We start from the raw sequence: 16,314 nt of genomic DNA on the forward strand, positions 1-16,314 counted from the left end.
CTTTAAAAGATTATCTTCAACTTTACTCCCACTGGCAAAAAAACTCTCTGTTGTTCATTTTAGAGGAAAATTCCTCCCACCCCATTTATGTCTGGGTGTGTCTGGGTTTTTTAACATGAAGTAATCAGATGGTGAAGAGAAGATGGAGTGAGAATGTCTCAGCCAGTTTTTCTTTATTATTGACGTGTAAAAATCTGTATTTATCTTTTCTGCCTTGTGACCTGGGTTATTTTAGAGCCCATTTGTTTGTTTTGCCTCCATTTTTTTTTTCAACATGTATAAAATCAGTTGTATTTAAATAGCTCATTTAAGACAAAGAACACAACACATTTAAAGTGTAATAGTCTGCATGACTGATAACTTGGGTAATCATTTTTAAGTATGAATTTTAATTAATGGCCTTGCCCTTCATTGATATATTTTGAGCCTAAAATTTATGCACACACATTATATCCATATACCTGAGTCATGAATGAAAAATGACATTTGTTTTAAATATGAATAACAAATAAGTAGATTTTTAGACTTTGGGAATATTGCACCCAACATCGAAGACCCCAGAGACCATCACCCATGAAATCATAATGTCTTACAGAGTCGGTCACTCTGAAATCAAGCTTGGCTAAACATAAATCAAATGCAACATTTTCTGCAATTTATTTTGAAGTCTTATGGTTATCAGAATAAGTAAAGATGCATTTCTGCTGCCTGCTATAGACTTGTCTTCTATTAATTGGCAGAAATTTGATGTTGTATTCATTTGCTGTTATTTAAACTCCGTGTTCTTTACTGAAATTAAAAGGCCAAGGGGTGCCAGGGAAAACGAGCGAGAGCTGAGCATTAAGATGTGGGAAAATGTTGACTACCTGTTGCTATGGCAATGGGTTTGGATCCTGCAGGCAGCAGGACTCTTGCTGTTTCTAAATAAAGCTATTTTTTTCGCACTGATCTGTGGATGAAGATACTCACAGCTGAAGCTAATCTTCTGAATTGTATCAGTCGGAGTAAACACTTAATACTTTCTGTGAAACATCCTCAACAGCCGTTATGGGATTATAGATAAGATGGAGCACAATGAGGGGCACATGCTGGAGTACTGATGAAATCCTCAGTAACACTTGCAGGCTGATTTGAGCTGTGCTGATGTTGATCAAAGTTATACGGCCAATAGATTTGGAAGAAACTGAATTACAACTGTACATTTCTTAATACAAGGTTTTTGCATGTGTCATGATGTCTTCATATCTGCCAAAATCATATTTTTGTCTTCTGTACAAAATGTGATTCGAAATCATAAAATAAAAATTTATGAAATATAAATTTTCCATGAGAAATGTTTCAATTTGTGTATGTATTTATCTTTACAAATATGTACAATCATTAATCCTAAAAAAAATTATAAACGTGGTTGCTCCATTACCAAAATGATTAAGTCGACATACTGTAATATTAGTTTGTTTAGTCCATCTACTTTAAGAGAAGCTAAATAATATTTCTGTTCGCATATAAACTATGTTCAATTTGATTTGAAGTCAAGTAAACCGAAATGTCAATTTCAATGGAAGAAAAACGAGGGAAACATTCCTTTATAGTCCATCTTTTGTCCCAGATTGCTGTCTAGTAACACACCACCTTGGTTCCCCTGTAGGGGGCGCCTGTGTGCAGAGAAACGAATACACTAATAGGTGCTCAGACCACACACTCCTCGTTTGTGATGGGGACTTCCATTCTTGCTTCAAGTGGGTTTGGGGCCATTTCACAGACAACATATTTAGTCATTTTCCTCCCACTCAAGGATGCAACCATCATGTAGTAAATACCCAAGTTTATTAAACAAACGTGTCTGTGTGTAATTTTTGCTGTGTGAATGGCCTTACTCTCTGTGTGTTTCCTGAGAAAAAGGGAGTTCAACATGGCAAATGCATAGTAAAAAAAAAAAAATCTAAAGGCTTATGAAATTTACCTGAGCTTCTGATATGGTAATAAGATGTCTGTTTCTAGGCAACAGGAGATTAATATACAATTAATAATATGGGAAATTGGAAATCCTCTCACTGGTTTAATGTGCTTGGGAACTGTCTTTTGTCTGCAGTTTGTTCCTTAATTTTTAGACATTGATTTAACAACATCTCTTGTGTGTTTGACTTAAATTAACCAAACAAATTGTGATGCTATTCTGCAGAAAAGCTTTGAGTAACTAATTTTTATATTTCAAACATTTAACATCATTTAGTGTTAGTTTGTAGGAACACTTTTTGTTTGTGATTTGCCTGACTGACGATGTGCTTGCTTTACCAGGGCTACTCGCTGGCGGAAGGAAAAATGCATGGAATGACTCTTGGTGGTAAGACTGGAAAAATGAATCCATTTCAGTTATTCAAGTAAAGGAAACGGATTATCTAAAGCTTCTATTAATGAATTTTGTGGGTTACAGTTCATAAAAACCCTAAATGAGATTCTAGTTCAGTTCCTGGTCTACACAATAATGGGGAAGACTGCTGACTTGACAATCATTGACAACCTCTGCCCGAATGATGACCCGCAAGAAAGAAGCTGGCTATTCACCGAATTCTATATCTAACGATAAAAGTGGAAAGTTAAGTGGAAGAAAAAAGGTTTAGTGGAAATCAGTTCAAGACTATTTGTACATGTTTTAAAAAAACATAGCTTATCAAAGTTGTGTACAATAACCCTAACAAAAATATAATTCAATAATAATGCCAAGAAGAACAAAAATCAAGTAAAAGCCAAGAAAAAATGGACAAAAATAACACAGGTAGCCAATGCCTTGAAACAATTATGAAGTGAAATTCTTTCAGGAGTTTGAGGGACATTCACAAAGTTCATCCATGTTGCTTGATGTCCAGTGTGACGTTTCCACAGTGAGTGATGATTTGGCGAGCCATGGCATCTGCTGGTGTTCCACTGAGGGCATATTCTGAACAGAACATGGAAAATAACTTTCTGTAGGGTTAACATGTCTGAAGTAAAATTGTTTTCCATTTATTTTTTTTTTTTTTAGTAAGCATAGTTGGGGGTTTAATTGTAAAATAAAAAAAAACACTTGATTTGATTTATTTAAAACTGGTTTTTAAAAACAACAAAAAAAGGACAGAGAAAATGTGCTCACATAACAAAGAACAAAATAATTAGCTTACCACTCCCTTTCTGTTTGAAAAATATCAATGTGTTTTATTGTTTTATTTCTTTTATCAGTTTAAAGCTTTTTTAACTAAATCAGAAAAATAAATTTATATTTTTGAGCTGCAGTTGTAGCATTCCTACAACTCTCTGTATATGTAGCATTCATTATATCCTAAATATTTAAATTAAATAATTGCACAAGATACGGGAATCATGTCTTTTTTTTAATGCTTCTACATTATTTTTGAATGATGAAATGGTTGGTGATTTTATTTGTAGTAACAGGAAGTTTGACAGTCATAAACTATTATGATTTTTAAATACATATGCTTAAGCTATTTGCTGCTTTTTTTAACCATTCTTTAAAGTAGATTTAGATTCAACTTATTATTTTGTGTTTTAAAATAGATTAATCGAGCAACATCTCTTAAATGCACTCACATGTATATGAGAATATTTACATGGCCATTAGCCAAAACACGAGTACGAGAAAATTGCACACAATTCAGGGTCAGAGTTTTATGACTATATGGCTGCTATTAGTGTAATGCCATCTAAAAAAAAAAGGCAATCCATGCCAGGGTTTTTAATGACTTATAGTCGATACAGCAGCTCAGCATTGCCAGCTCTCCTGATTCTGGTTCTTTGTTTTGCAGATTACAATCCACCGACGCCGCCGCAGAAGACTGGTTTCCACCGTTACCAGTTTATGTTATTTGAGCAGCCTCCTCACACAAAGATATCACTCACTGAAAAGGAGTCTTCCCGAGGTAATCACTCTGCATCTTTAGATCGCAGAAATGTTATCTACAATGACTGTAAATTCTAACGTTTTGTTGCTGAAGATTACAGCAAGACATTCAAACTCATTTTCTCTCATGGTAACCACAACAAATCTCTCTTTCCCTTGATGAAAGAAACGTTGTGGATCAGACACATCAGTGGACTTGTTTTGTCTGTTCTCACAACTGTAAGGTTTTATTGCATCACTTGGAGTTATTTTTGGTGGGCAGTTTTTGTTCGAGTGCATGAACCCCGACAAAGAAAATGTTAATGAGGTTAGTGAGCGAGTCTGAGCTGTGCTAATGCCCACCAGGTCAAGACGAGTATTACCGGCTCCCACGCACACCTGCATGAGTCCGCCTGGCCGTGTGTTGGCAAACCTGAAATCCCCACTCAGCGGTGTCGGTACACATGAACGTACGGTTCAATTTGAACATTAATTATTGTTGATATCATTACCATATCTTTGTTTGTCTCTCAGAAGTCAGTCTTGTTTGTGCTGCAGAGCTTTTGTTTTCTTTCTTGTTCGAAAATAACTTTTCCACCGTCTGAAGTCAGTGGGAAGGTGCGAAGCAGCTCTCAGATGAACAGCACAGCAGCTCGCAGGAGGCGTGTCTCCCTGTCTGTTCTACTCGGGTCACAGTCGATGATTTGAGGGGAGATCAGGGCGGTTGGAGACTTTCAAGCGCGGCGCCGGTGAACAAGTGGAGCTGCCAGTCTCTGCTGTTTGAAGTTTTGACAGCTTTGTCAGCAAACAGTCCAAGCACATTAGGCTGAGGTGTGTTTGATGTTTAAAGTTTTTGGGAAAAGAAATGTCAGAACAGATGAACTTTTTTTTTTTTTTTTTTTTTTTTGTATTTGTGCTACACCCAAGTCACATTTGGGTAATTTCCGGTAAACCTTCATCACATTGTTAAAATAGAATGTTTCAAATATAATGTTTGCCATAAAAGAAAAAATACAAATAGTCTGAACACCCCCCCACCCTCCAATTACCCACCACCCCAATTTTGAAGCAATTGCAGTTAGCGGATCCACCCATCCTTAATCTACTGGATGAGTTTAACTCCTGTTGTCGCACTTCCTCTCTCCTGCAAAATCTATTCAAGGGAAATTTAATTAAGGAATTCACTCTTGGATAATCAAATGTTTCATTTGAAGGGTTTGTTCTTGAGAGAATAACTGTCCATATGAGGAGAGCGATGGGATTGGATGTTGAGAAATAAAGGTAACTCATGTTTTACACACACATCTCAGATCATTAAAAAGGTAAATTATTTTTAATGATTCAATTCAAAATATGAAACTCGTATAGGTTTATCATTTAATTATAGTGTTGGTGAAATTCAAAAATGTAATTTGCCAGAAAATTTTACTATGCAACACTTTTGAAAGAGACTTTTCTAAATAACACAATCATATTGGTGACCGCTTACTGTCCAGAAAAGAGTCTTTATTATGCTTTGGAAAGCCAAAGACGGCATTTTAAAAAGACGCTGGTTGTTCAAAGTGTGGATAAGAGACATATTGCCGGAAAGCTGAGTGGAAAGAAAAAGTGCAAAGCTCATTTAAGGGTTTGTGGCAATTTCACCAGATATGGAGTGCAGCTGGAGTGTTTACTTTAAGAGCACTGTATATCAAGAAAATTGATAACTACTGTGGCATTGCTTTTGTTAAGTCAATCTTAACGCATTGGGTACTTCTTGTTTAGCCAACTTGGACACCAGTTTCTGGTGGGAAAATGGTGTTAAATGCAGAACTGAAGTTCAGCCTAACATAGGAGTCCTTATTCTCTGTGTGGGAGTGGGCATGGTGGACCAGGATGGAGTCTGTGTGAACCGGTTCCACCTCTATACGTAATATTGTGAGTCCTCAGCTACGTTGATGGTTTGCTTCCGATGTGTCGTCCCCAGCCTTTTGAAGCACTTTGTAGAGACAGGAGTGAGTGTGGCTGGGCAGTAACCATTAAGACAAGATGTTACAGAAGACTTTGGTACAGGGATGACTATGGATGTCGTAAATCATGGTACAGATGGTAAAAAAAAATACCAGCTAAAGCCTACAAACTCATACATTGTTTCTTCTTAGATCAAATTTACAGAAATAAACTTTTGAAACTTGTCCATTTGAGTGTAATTGATAAACTACCCAAGTTTTACTTTTAGAATAAAGCTGCTGAAACAAATTAACTTTTCAATTATATCCCAACAAGATGCACCTGTATTTGGTTTTGAAGGCATCTTTCTATTATTTTACCTGCTGTATTGTCATTAGCCTCCACGACCATGTGCGCAGTATGCACACCAAGACAAGAAGAACAGAGGGAATCCCATGTCTCCCACCTCCTCCGTTAAGTATGTTCACTTATTAGCATCTGTCCTCCCTCCATGTGGTATGACACACAGAGGATTCTTCATAACCGATGACATTAATTGACGTGATTTGTGAAGGAGAGCATTTAGTCGTGGGTGGAGGACTCCTAATGACCGTTTTCCACTTCCAGTAGTGGAGTCATTGACTCAATTTTATTTCTGATTTGCCGTCTCTCTTCTTTTCATCTCTGACCATCAGTTAAGTAATAAGCACTGGCCAGAGGAGACTGAACAATTAGAGGTGGAGCAGGGGCTGTTGTGAGAAACCGTGGGAGTCTGCTTTGCCTCCAGGGTTAAGGTTATGAATGTGGGTCAGTGAACTGATGGAGACAGCTGGTTTGTTACATAAGGATCTACAGGGGGCTGCAATCTTGGCACTGGGCACAGGGGCGTTATCCTAGGGAATCCCCATTGCTCTGGCTCAGGAACGCTGTCCCTGACTGGAGACTGCCCCTGTGCCAGGGTGGGGGGTGGAGACGGGGGCGCAGGCGTGGGCGCTTAGGCCCTCATGATACTTGTCAGGCACTTGGCAAGCCCTTATTATGTCCTGCTACTGTTTGGTGCCGACATGTCAGTTTGTCGGGGGAAACAGTGTTACAATGCCGGGAGGGAAAACCCGAGGCCTTGAGAGCGGCTGCCTAGTGTTTCAGTTTACACGATACACTCCGCATACACTGTTCACACATCCAGCCGTCCATCTCCTGACCTTAGCAGCCACTCTAAATGTGCAGATCTACCGTCTCAAAAACTGTTTGAGATTATTTGCTTGGAAAAAATAGAAACTTATAAATAATACATCGCTTTGAATCCCGCAGCCGCTTTTTACTTCATTTATTTCTGATGGATTGTAAAAACAAGGGTGACGATCATGTTGTATAAAAGAATGGATCAGAGAGGAGTTAGCTGCTGGATCCTACACGTTGCTCATCTTGCTTCTCAGAGCCTGTACTGCCAGCTCAGCACACTCTGCAGTAATTGAAGCCATTTGCAATGTTGTAGTGTGGTAATGGGCAGATCCATGTCTACCACCCACCCACAGCCTCTACCATTAATCAGAGCTGCAAGGAGTCAAGAGAGCCAGGATTTGGTTGCTATAGCAGGCCCAAGTTTTAGGCTGGAGTCAGCTGCTTTAAAGTGACATCTTGAAGTTGACAGGTTTGGTTTAAAGGTTTTAAGTCCTTCAACTCACAACTTTGATCTGAAACATTTATCGAAAGCATATAGAGTAATCCTTATCTGTTTTTTTTAACACTTGCATTTAAGAGCAAGGACATAATTTCACTATAGCTGATCTGCACAAATGTGTGCATCCCTGATAAAATTTGACCATTTGAGGTCAGATCAGAACTTTCACTTGTATTTCAAATGAGAAAATGGCACACAAGATTAAATCACATACACTAAAAACATGGGGAAATGGGTTACTAGTGTATTACAAGTTAAACTTAACTTTTTTAAAATGACAGTTTTGTGGCTTTTAGGGTGCCCTGGAAGGCATTCTTTCTCATTTAATTTTTATTTTTCCTGGGATTTAATGAGATAGTTGAACAAGTAATGTGCAGTTGTGAAAAGAAAATATTGCATGTTCCTTTATTAGTATTATTTTTGCTAATAAAAATTTGACAAATGTGGCAAACATCTGTATTCAGTCTCTCTACATGAACATTGTCCTGTAGTTTGTTCAGTATGTCTGTGTGAGTCCGTGAATATAAATTTTTAAGATTTGCAGTTGGATTTAGAGCTGGGATTTGATTGGATCACTAGAAGAACACATGAATATCCTTCGATCGAAATTGCTTTGTTGTAGCTCAGGCTGCATCTTTGGTGTCATCAAAACTGCACAGAATGTTTATCTCATGTCGCCAAGAGTGAATTGATCTTTTTCACTCTAGCAGGGCTCAAGCATTTCTGGTGGATTTTTTTTTCTCATCGAAGACAACTTGGTTCTGAAAATTTGCCCCATAGCCCAGACATACAATGCATGTTAGAGATTGTTGTCAAATGTTATGAACAGCCAGTCTTTGCCAGGAAGTCCTGCTGCTCTTTCAGTGCTGCCATAGCCCTCCTGGCAGCCTCGTCTCTGCGTTTCCTATCAGTTTTGGAGGAACGTTGTGTTCCTAGTTCCATTTCTGGTGAGATGCACTTGTTGACAATTGCAAGTGTTGTGCACAGATCTATTTAAATTTCCTGATTGGCATCTTTCAGTGATAAGATCTGTTGAGGAAAGGCTTTCAAAGACAACCTGCAGTAGTTAGGAAACCCAGGGAAGACAACCTAACGTTTGCTTAAGAATCCACCAAACTTTATTTGACTAGGTTTGTCTTTTTTGCAAGCCCACTACAAGATCACAGCTACACAGTTACAATACAAATCGTGCACATGCAACACATTTGCTAGTACATTAATTGATCATTTATTTCATTTGAATTATCTCAAAATGAGAAACTTGGGAAAATCGTAAGTGTACTAAAAAAATAAAGCTTTATTTCAGTTTTTACTATTTAAACGAGTACTATTGCCATTAATTGCACTAATGTTCTAAGTACTGTATTAAATGCAATTTGATATAATGGAAAATGCATCCTTATTCGCTTAGTTTTATGCAACAGTTGAATTTTTGGGTTCCTATGCTGGGTCATATTGACCAGCGCAATGTTTAGGTTTTTTTTAATGTAAAAACAACTTTAAGTTTGGTGATTTGGGTATTCCCTGGAAAATTAGACTTGTTCACCTCGCAGATCTAATAATCTACAGCATTAAACTGGCAACACATTGAGAGTTAAAATCAACAGACATGTTGAGTTTTCCCAGGTTAATCCCTCTCCAGCGGTTTTCTACACATCCAGAGATATTGTCTTATGGCTGAATCCCGACAGCAACAAAGTTCCTCATCCTGAAAATAAACACTGCAATATTCCTGCATCTATTTTCATAAGAAGAACCTCAGTCAGGCTCTTACTCTGATATGGCTCCTTTGACTTTACTGCGAGAAAAAAGATTACTGGATTTTGAGTATATCTGAGACAGTGTAAGAGGTTTAACAGGGACACCGCCCACACCACTAAATGTAGCAGTTCTCTGTCACCTCGCAGCAGTCCTGATCTTTCTGCCATACCCAGGCAGAGATGCAAGGTGGAAACAAAAGGAGAGGCAGGAAGACGTTAACATCGCCCTCAGGTCCCACACTATCTGTCCTTTCCATGAGCGTGCAGATGGGAGAGGCGGAAACGTGTCTCTGCACTACAAACAAGCACCAGCCTATTTTAGGGTCACTTGTAAGTCTAGACATTCGCAAGGTACCAACCAGCGCGATAGCAGCGGGTACTGAGAATTTACTTCGTTTTGGAATGAGCCCCAATGATTGCACAGCTTTAGACAGGATTATGTGTGCAGAGTCTTACAATCGCTGCCTGACTTTGACTCCAGTACTTTTTAGAGAACATGTTGCCCAACACCGCAACAAACAAAAACGCAGATGAAAAAGTATTTTTGCTTCGTTATCATAATAGCGAAATCTACAACATGACATGTCAGATATGTCCCAGTATTTTATGTAAAGTTCATCTCCGAGCTGTCTCCCCTTCTGCAGTAGCTGGGGGGGTGAGCGACCTCGTCATGGACATGCCGAGGAGTTTGGGGATCTGCAGAGGCGGTGCATTATCTGAGACTGAAGCACAGACCCATAAGGGTCTGCTGGGGCCATGCCCTTTAATGCAGACAGGTCACTTGACTCCATTGCCCTCTCATGATTATTGGTGGCCTCCCTGCTGGCAGTCTTCATTCACAGAGATGACCTGCTGAGATCCAGGTACTCATCTGCTCATCTCCCAGTTATTATTCATCCTCTTTCCCCCAGCTGAGCTCAGAACCTGACCCGAACTCACAGCCACATGGAAGTGTCAGGTTTTGAAACTAAACAAAAAAAAGTGTGACAGGTTGGGAAAAAAATTGTTTAGGTATCGCTCCACAATGCAAATTCTGCTTATTTTTCAAAGCTCTCTATAGCAATTAATGATTACATTAAAAAGATAACATGCAGAATATATCTAATATCAATTAAGTCTTCTGATTTGTGCCTTTGTTAATGGTGAGCTACACCAATCAGGCATAACATTATGACCAACAGTGTGTTATTACACTCTTTTCTGACCTGTGGAGGGATGGACTCCAGAAGGTTCCTGACTGTGTGCTGCGGTGTTGGGCATCAAGATGTCAGCAGAAGGTTTTTCTACCTATAGTGCATCTGGGTGTAATTTGTTCCTCAGATAATGTACCCAGCAATCAACATGATGTAAAAGTACACAACAATAGAAGTCACTAGATAAATACCAAATAAAATAAAGGACAGATGCCTCGCTCTGACATTGTTACAGCTATTTCATATCTACACCATCAGTTCAAGCCAACGGTTCATGTGGAAATAGAAAAATAACTTTTGCATCTTTCTTTCCCTTGAATGTTTTTTATATTTATTTTGTATGTCCATGTTTCTTTTGCATGCCTGTGTATAATTTAATCATGTTCAATATTAATATTTTTTAAAAGATGTTGCTTCAGTGAAGAACAAGGGGTCAGTAGGAGCATGCTTACTAACCTGGAGCTATGGAGCATCAAACTACAATGAATTGTGTATTCTGACACCTTTCCATCAGAACCAGAATTAACTTATTTTTCCAATAAGACCTAGCAACAAATCTGCTTTGCTCGCCACTTGCATTAGTGAGTCCATGACTCACAGCCGGTCTTCCTTTGAACCTCTTTTTACATATTCTGAGTAATGCAGACCAGAATCACAACAAGGTTGTTCTCCCATCCCACTTCTGTAAACCAGTGACTGTCTCACCAAGGAAAAATGCATTTCATTAAATTTGAGAATGATGCAGCCATTCTAAACCTTCTAAATGGGGAAAAGCATCATCGTGGGTCCATTGTGGTTGGGTCAGTATTCTGATGTGACTTTAGATCAACACCTTGAAAGCGCAAGACCCTCACAGATGGTGACCCTCACTGGTGATATGGATTGGGATGCTTGAATTTTGTTTTGTTCAGATATTGTTGCAACAACAATAAAAACAATATCTTTACTTTTGTTTCAAATCTCAGCTCGGATGATGGCCCTTTTTAAAAGTTTTATTGATTGGTTGGATGTTTTGTATCACTGCCTGGTTTGCTCATTTGTCCATAACCTGGATATTTGTTTTGTTTGTACCTGCTGCTATCTGCTTAACAGAACAAAAACCATAAGTTTTTCTGCTCTGGATTTTTTTTTTTTTTTTTGCCACAGCCTGCTCAAATTGGACTCATTTTTTTTGTGTGTTTTTGTGTGAGCTGTCTGCAAATCTATTTTCCAGTAGGGAGAGCTGCAGTTTTGAAAATGCTCTAAAGCAGTCGTGTAGCCAGTAACATAGTCACACTTGTCAAATTTGCTCAAATCATTGTTCTAACATTCTGCTTCTAACTCATCAACTTTGAGGACTTACTGTACAGTTGCTATTTAATATAGTTTAAACCTGAGATTTCTCTACACAAAGACAATCTTTTTCCCTTCAGAGTTTGACATCAAATCAGACTGAATTTATACCATCTTAAGCCAGGAGTAACAAAGTAATTTCAACTTGCTGAATTGAAATAATTGAATTGATGAGAGCGCCTACATACAGTGTAGACATGAGCCACTCAAGGAGGAAGAAGCCATTTCTCTAAAAACAAGATTTAAAAAAGCAAGATTAGTGTCTGCAAATACATGGGACAATTTTTTAGACATGCCTGTGGTCTGATGGAACTAAAAAACTAGTGTCTAGAAATAAAGATTATTATATTTGGAAGGAAAAAAAAGGGGGAAGTTTGTAAGCCTGAAAAAGTAATCATCCAAACTGTGAAGTAGGGGGTGGCTGAGTCATGAAGTGGAGGTGTTTTGATGCAGGAAGGACTGGAGCACTTCACAAAAAGTAACGTGATGAAAAAGGAAAACCCTGTGGAAATATTTCAGTAACATTTCTGAGCCTGGGCCAACTTTCAAACTTTCTTAAAAATTAATGTTCCAAATAAATGATGTCCTCAACCAAATTGGCTTGCAACAACAAAGTCAATGTTTTCCATAGCAGCCACCACACTTGTGTGTGAGAAAGGCAGCATTCAAACAGACTCATCAGGAGGAATGAACCATAAGGCCCAGCAAACTACTGGGAGGAACTTGTAGAAGAGCATCTAAAATCTTCAATACTGACAGATTTTGGTATTAAAGATGATCAATGGCTCTCATTTCACCTGTCGGAGATTATAATTGTATGCTTGATCATTGTGCGTTTCTAATGCATGCTGCTGTCTGATGGCCAAAAAGTGACACCATATATATATCAGATGAAGCAGAATGTTAAAGATGACTTTTGTTTGGGGTTTTTTAATCCAGACATATTGAGATTTGACCCTATTTGAGTCCATTCTCTCTATGGATTTGGACCATTTCAGAAGCTGGCTTTTTCAACTTCCCAAGGCAATTCTTGAACAGCTGTTAGTCTAATTACCGCACACATGGAAATACCAGAATGTCCCCGATTCCCTGGATTACAGTACAAAGCATCAAAGAATTGTCTGATGCACATGCAGACATATGAAGATGCAGACACGCGCTCTTTCTTTGTGGAATCTGTTGAAGTTTGCAAGTTTAAAGCACACAGGGTTTTCTTCTTGGAATCATAGTTGTGAATTTCTTTTTTTTTTTTTTTAAGGGAGGGAAAACTGCAGGGAATCAGTGGTTGTCAAAATCTTAGAAGTGATATTGTCATACCAGCCGGATGGCCGTCTGGTGTTTGTTTAAAAGGGGAGGGAAGAGAAAAAAAACAGTCCAGGCGATTGAATCATATCATCTTGCCAATACGTCCTTGCGTTCCCACCTCCATCATTACAGCAACATGTTTTATTTTCAGCAGAGCTGTTCTCAGTGACTCACATCCCAGAGCCATGTGTTGCTCAGTTAGGCCTCAGATCCTTTAAACACAGACCAAGTGGTCAGAAGAAATGCTCTCATAATGCACCAGAGAGTGCACTCGGAGTACAGCTCATTTCTGGAGTGTTTTGCTGGACTGAAAGCAAACCTTAAGTTTTTTTTTTTCTCTCAATTCTTTTGCTTAAATGCTAATGAAAATCTGTGTTTTGTGTCTTCTGCACCTCCAGGTAAATGGGATTTTCAGGCCTTCGTCAAAAGGTTTAACCTTGGGGAACCAGTGGCTGCCTTGCAGTTTCTCACCCAGAACTTCAAGGACTAACGGATGCTGAAATACTTCTATCAGAAGAAGAATACAACAGTACAATTATACCAACTAAACTGTTTCTTCATTTGTATTGTTTCCCTGCTTTCCGTGGATTAAACGGCAGAAATTCTTCAAAGCTTGCACCAGCTTCTATCTTATCGTCGAGTTCAAGAGATATTTCCTCTCCGTGTTGCTCTAGCTGAAGGGTTTTTGATGTCGCCCCGTATCTCTGGTCTCGTGGTTGGGAGCAAAGGATTCGGGAGATAGAGTTCAACTTCACTGGGGATTTCTTAATAGTTTCCGAACACGGGCGACAAGAGAAGGAAGACGGCCCTGATATCACAACTTAGTGTGGAAAGAGTTTTTCTAATTCAGGGGCCGGAAACACGTCAGGGCCAAAAAAAGGAAGTGGGAGGTGAAACCGAGACCGCAGCTCTGCCGGATGCTGCAGTGGAACTTGAACTAAAATACTCTAGAGTGACAGGACAAGGGGGAGGGGCTGTCAGGCCTGTCATGCACCAAGTTAAGGGAACTTGCTGTTTGTGTCATTGTTTATCATATTTCCATTGACCACTCTCACCCCGACTGGAAACAATGAGTTACTTTCAGGTATTTGGTTTATCTGAAGAAACAGCTGCTGAGTTTTCGATGTTTCCTTCAGTATAACTTGAGGACAATGAACCTGTTTTGAACTTGAGAGAGTTGCATAAGAGCCTCACCTGGCAAGTCTGCAGAGGATGGTGTGGGTAAACTTTTCAACCCATCCACACTAAAATGCTCTTCAGACTTTACAGGTCTTTGTAGAGGATGGGTCAGAGTCCCGTCCCCCACCCCCATGAAGAATATTGGTTTCTAACCAGCAACTCTCCTCCCGGGAGTGTTTGTATCAATACCCCAGATGTCTGAAAAAGGGTGGATTTACATGAGTGACTTTGATGTTGTGATGATCAATCTTTAGTTGGTGGTTTCATTGACCCTAGTTTGGTGTCTCATCAGTGGGATAGGCAGGAGCAGGTAAAGGAGGCTTTTGTGCCTTTGGTGGATAAGCCAGCCTTGGTAACCCCCAATGTGCCCTCTACATGAACTCTGGAAGATCATTGATCAATTGTCCAGCATGTGCTTTGTTTGCCTCCCAGACTCAGCAGTCAAAGCACCCAAGTTCACAAACAAAACAACCAAAACAATACACACGGGCCCACAGTGAGTGAGAGTGAGAGAACCCACTGCTTTTGAACGCACAATAAGTACCCATCGGTTCGAGTGTTGCTCCTGACCTTGATTTGCTCGTCTTATTTGACTTATAAAATCACATTTCTAACAACTGGCAAGTGGAGGATAATTCCACACTCATTGTGAAGCATGCCAAGTAGGAGAGCATTCTTCCAAAAACACCTACTTGAATCCATCAGTACAAGACTGAAATGCCAAGATGTGCACTTCCAAATGCACTGCATTTTTTTTCCCTTCTCCTTTATGTTTTAGAGAGATCCTGCCAAACCAGCTGGGTTTTGCCGTTCAGTTTCCTCTAACGTGTTTATTTTTACTCCAAATGTCAAGAGTTAAATGTTATGATTAATAAAAATTGACAGTTATAGTTCAGTGCTGGAGAGTATATACGCTTCTCACTTTTCCTGATGTGAATAAGGCTTTCAATATTTTCTTTAATGAAGTCAATATTACCGTAGTTTATCATTTTTATAATCGGATCAGTTGTCTCATTGGCAAAAAGTGATCCAATATGCAAGATAATGCTAAGGATTATTTCATCATAGTATTTCTGAGTTACTGCATGTTATGAGTTGTGCTAGAATGAATTTAAGAGGAACATCTGATCAGTTATTATTCATATAGTTTATATTTCCATATCTAATTGCACATGTTGGATGCAGTTTGAATTCCTCAGGAGATTTGATTCCCGTCTCAGAGTGAAATTCTTCTTTCATTCATCCATGTTACTGGATAACTAAATCTGTTTTTTTTGTCTAAGCACATATTTTTATCCCATCATATAAAACCCCATAAAGAAGGTGACCTTTAACATGTCTTCTGGTGAAACTATTGGAAAGTTGCAACAAAAGTGTGGCCGAAAGCTTCTAATTATTTTTTTTGTTTTGTGCGAAATAAAACTTGCTTCCTTTTGCATTCATTAAACTCGACTAGCATCTGTGGTTATTCAAATCTAATTCATAATTTTGTGCCTAAATAAAAATCAGAGAGCATTGCTATGCTGTATGTGTACTCCTGCTGAACCCCTGCATACACCTGATGCACAAAGTTTGCAGCTGCTGGACAAAACTCAACACTGTCAAACAAGCTACTAGTTCAGTAGTAAGACCAGGGTTGTCCTTCCACACCCATCAAATCTTGAGGACTCCGAGCCTCTTTAGAAACTGCCTCTCCTCCTAAGATCTTTGATACATGTGGGTAACCTGCACGGTTTCAGCACCTGATTCGCTCTAACAGGTTTGCTTCCAGAATTTCCCCGTTTCTCTTCCATCCATCTTCCTATCAACTCTGACCGGTTTCACTATTCCTGCTTAAGAAAAGCATCTTTATTGCATCATTATGGCCCATCTGCCCTATTCCTTGGTCTTAATGATTCTGTTTGTTCAATAATGTTGTCTAGCTGATGAAGTAGGCTGTAAGCTGTGTTGAGACTGAGCTTGAATTACACTCAGAATGACTCCATTTACTATATAAATGTGTTTTTGAGGTCATTGTTAATACTGTCATTTTATTTCAAGGAAACGGAACAGAGCGGGTGG

General features: G+C 39.0%; 1 protein-coding gene across 1 annotated transcript in view; it reads left to right on the forward strand.

The window, feature by feature from the left end:
- The window catches only part of LOC106936398 (phosphatidylethanolamine-binding protein 4-like), a 61,649-nt gene extending 45,928 nt beyond the window's left edge, over positions 1-15,721 (forward strand). The window contains exons 5-7 of the mRNA XM_015017367.1: positions 2,299-2,344; positions 3,801-3,914; positions 13,473-15,721. Of these exons, the coding sequence (XP_014872853.1) occupies positions 2,299-2,344; positions 3,801-3,914; positions 13,473-13,564 (252 nt within the window). The 3' untranslated portion in view covers positions 13,565-15,721. The remainder of the gene's footprint in view (positions 1-2,298; positions 2,345-3,800; positions 3,915-13,472) is intronic.
- The last annotated feature ends 593 nt before the right edge of the window (positions 15,722-16,314 follow it).

The sequence above is a fragment of the Poecilia latipinna genome, unplaced genomic scaffold, assembly GCF_001443285.1.
Source record: "Poecilia latipinna isolate Pla-1442-1.1 unplaced genomic scaffold, P_latipinna-1.0 Scaffold2133, whole genome shotgun sequence".
Classification (NCBI taxonomy): Eukaryota; Metazoa; Chordata; class Actinopteri; order Cyprinodontiformes; family Poeciliidae; genus Poecilia; species Poecilia latipinna.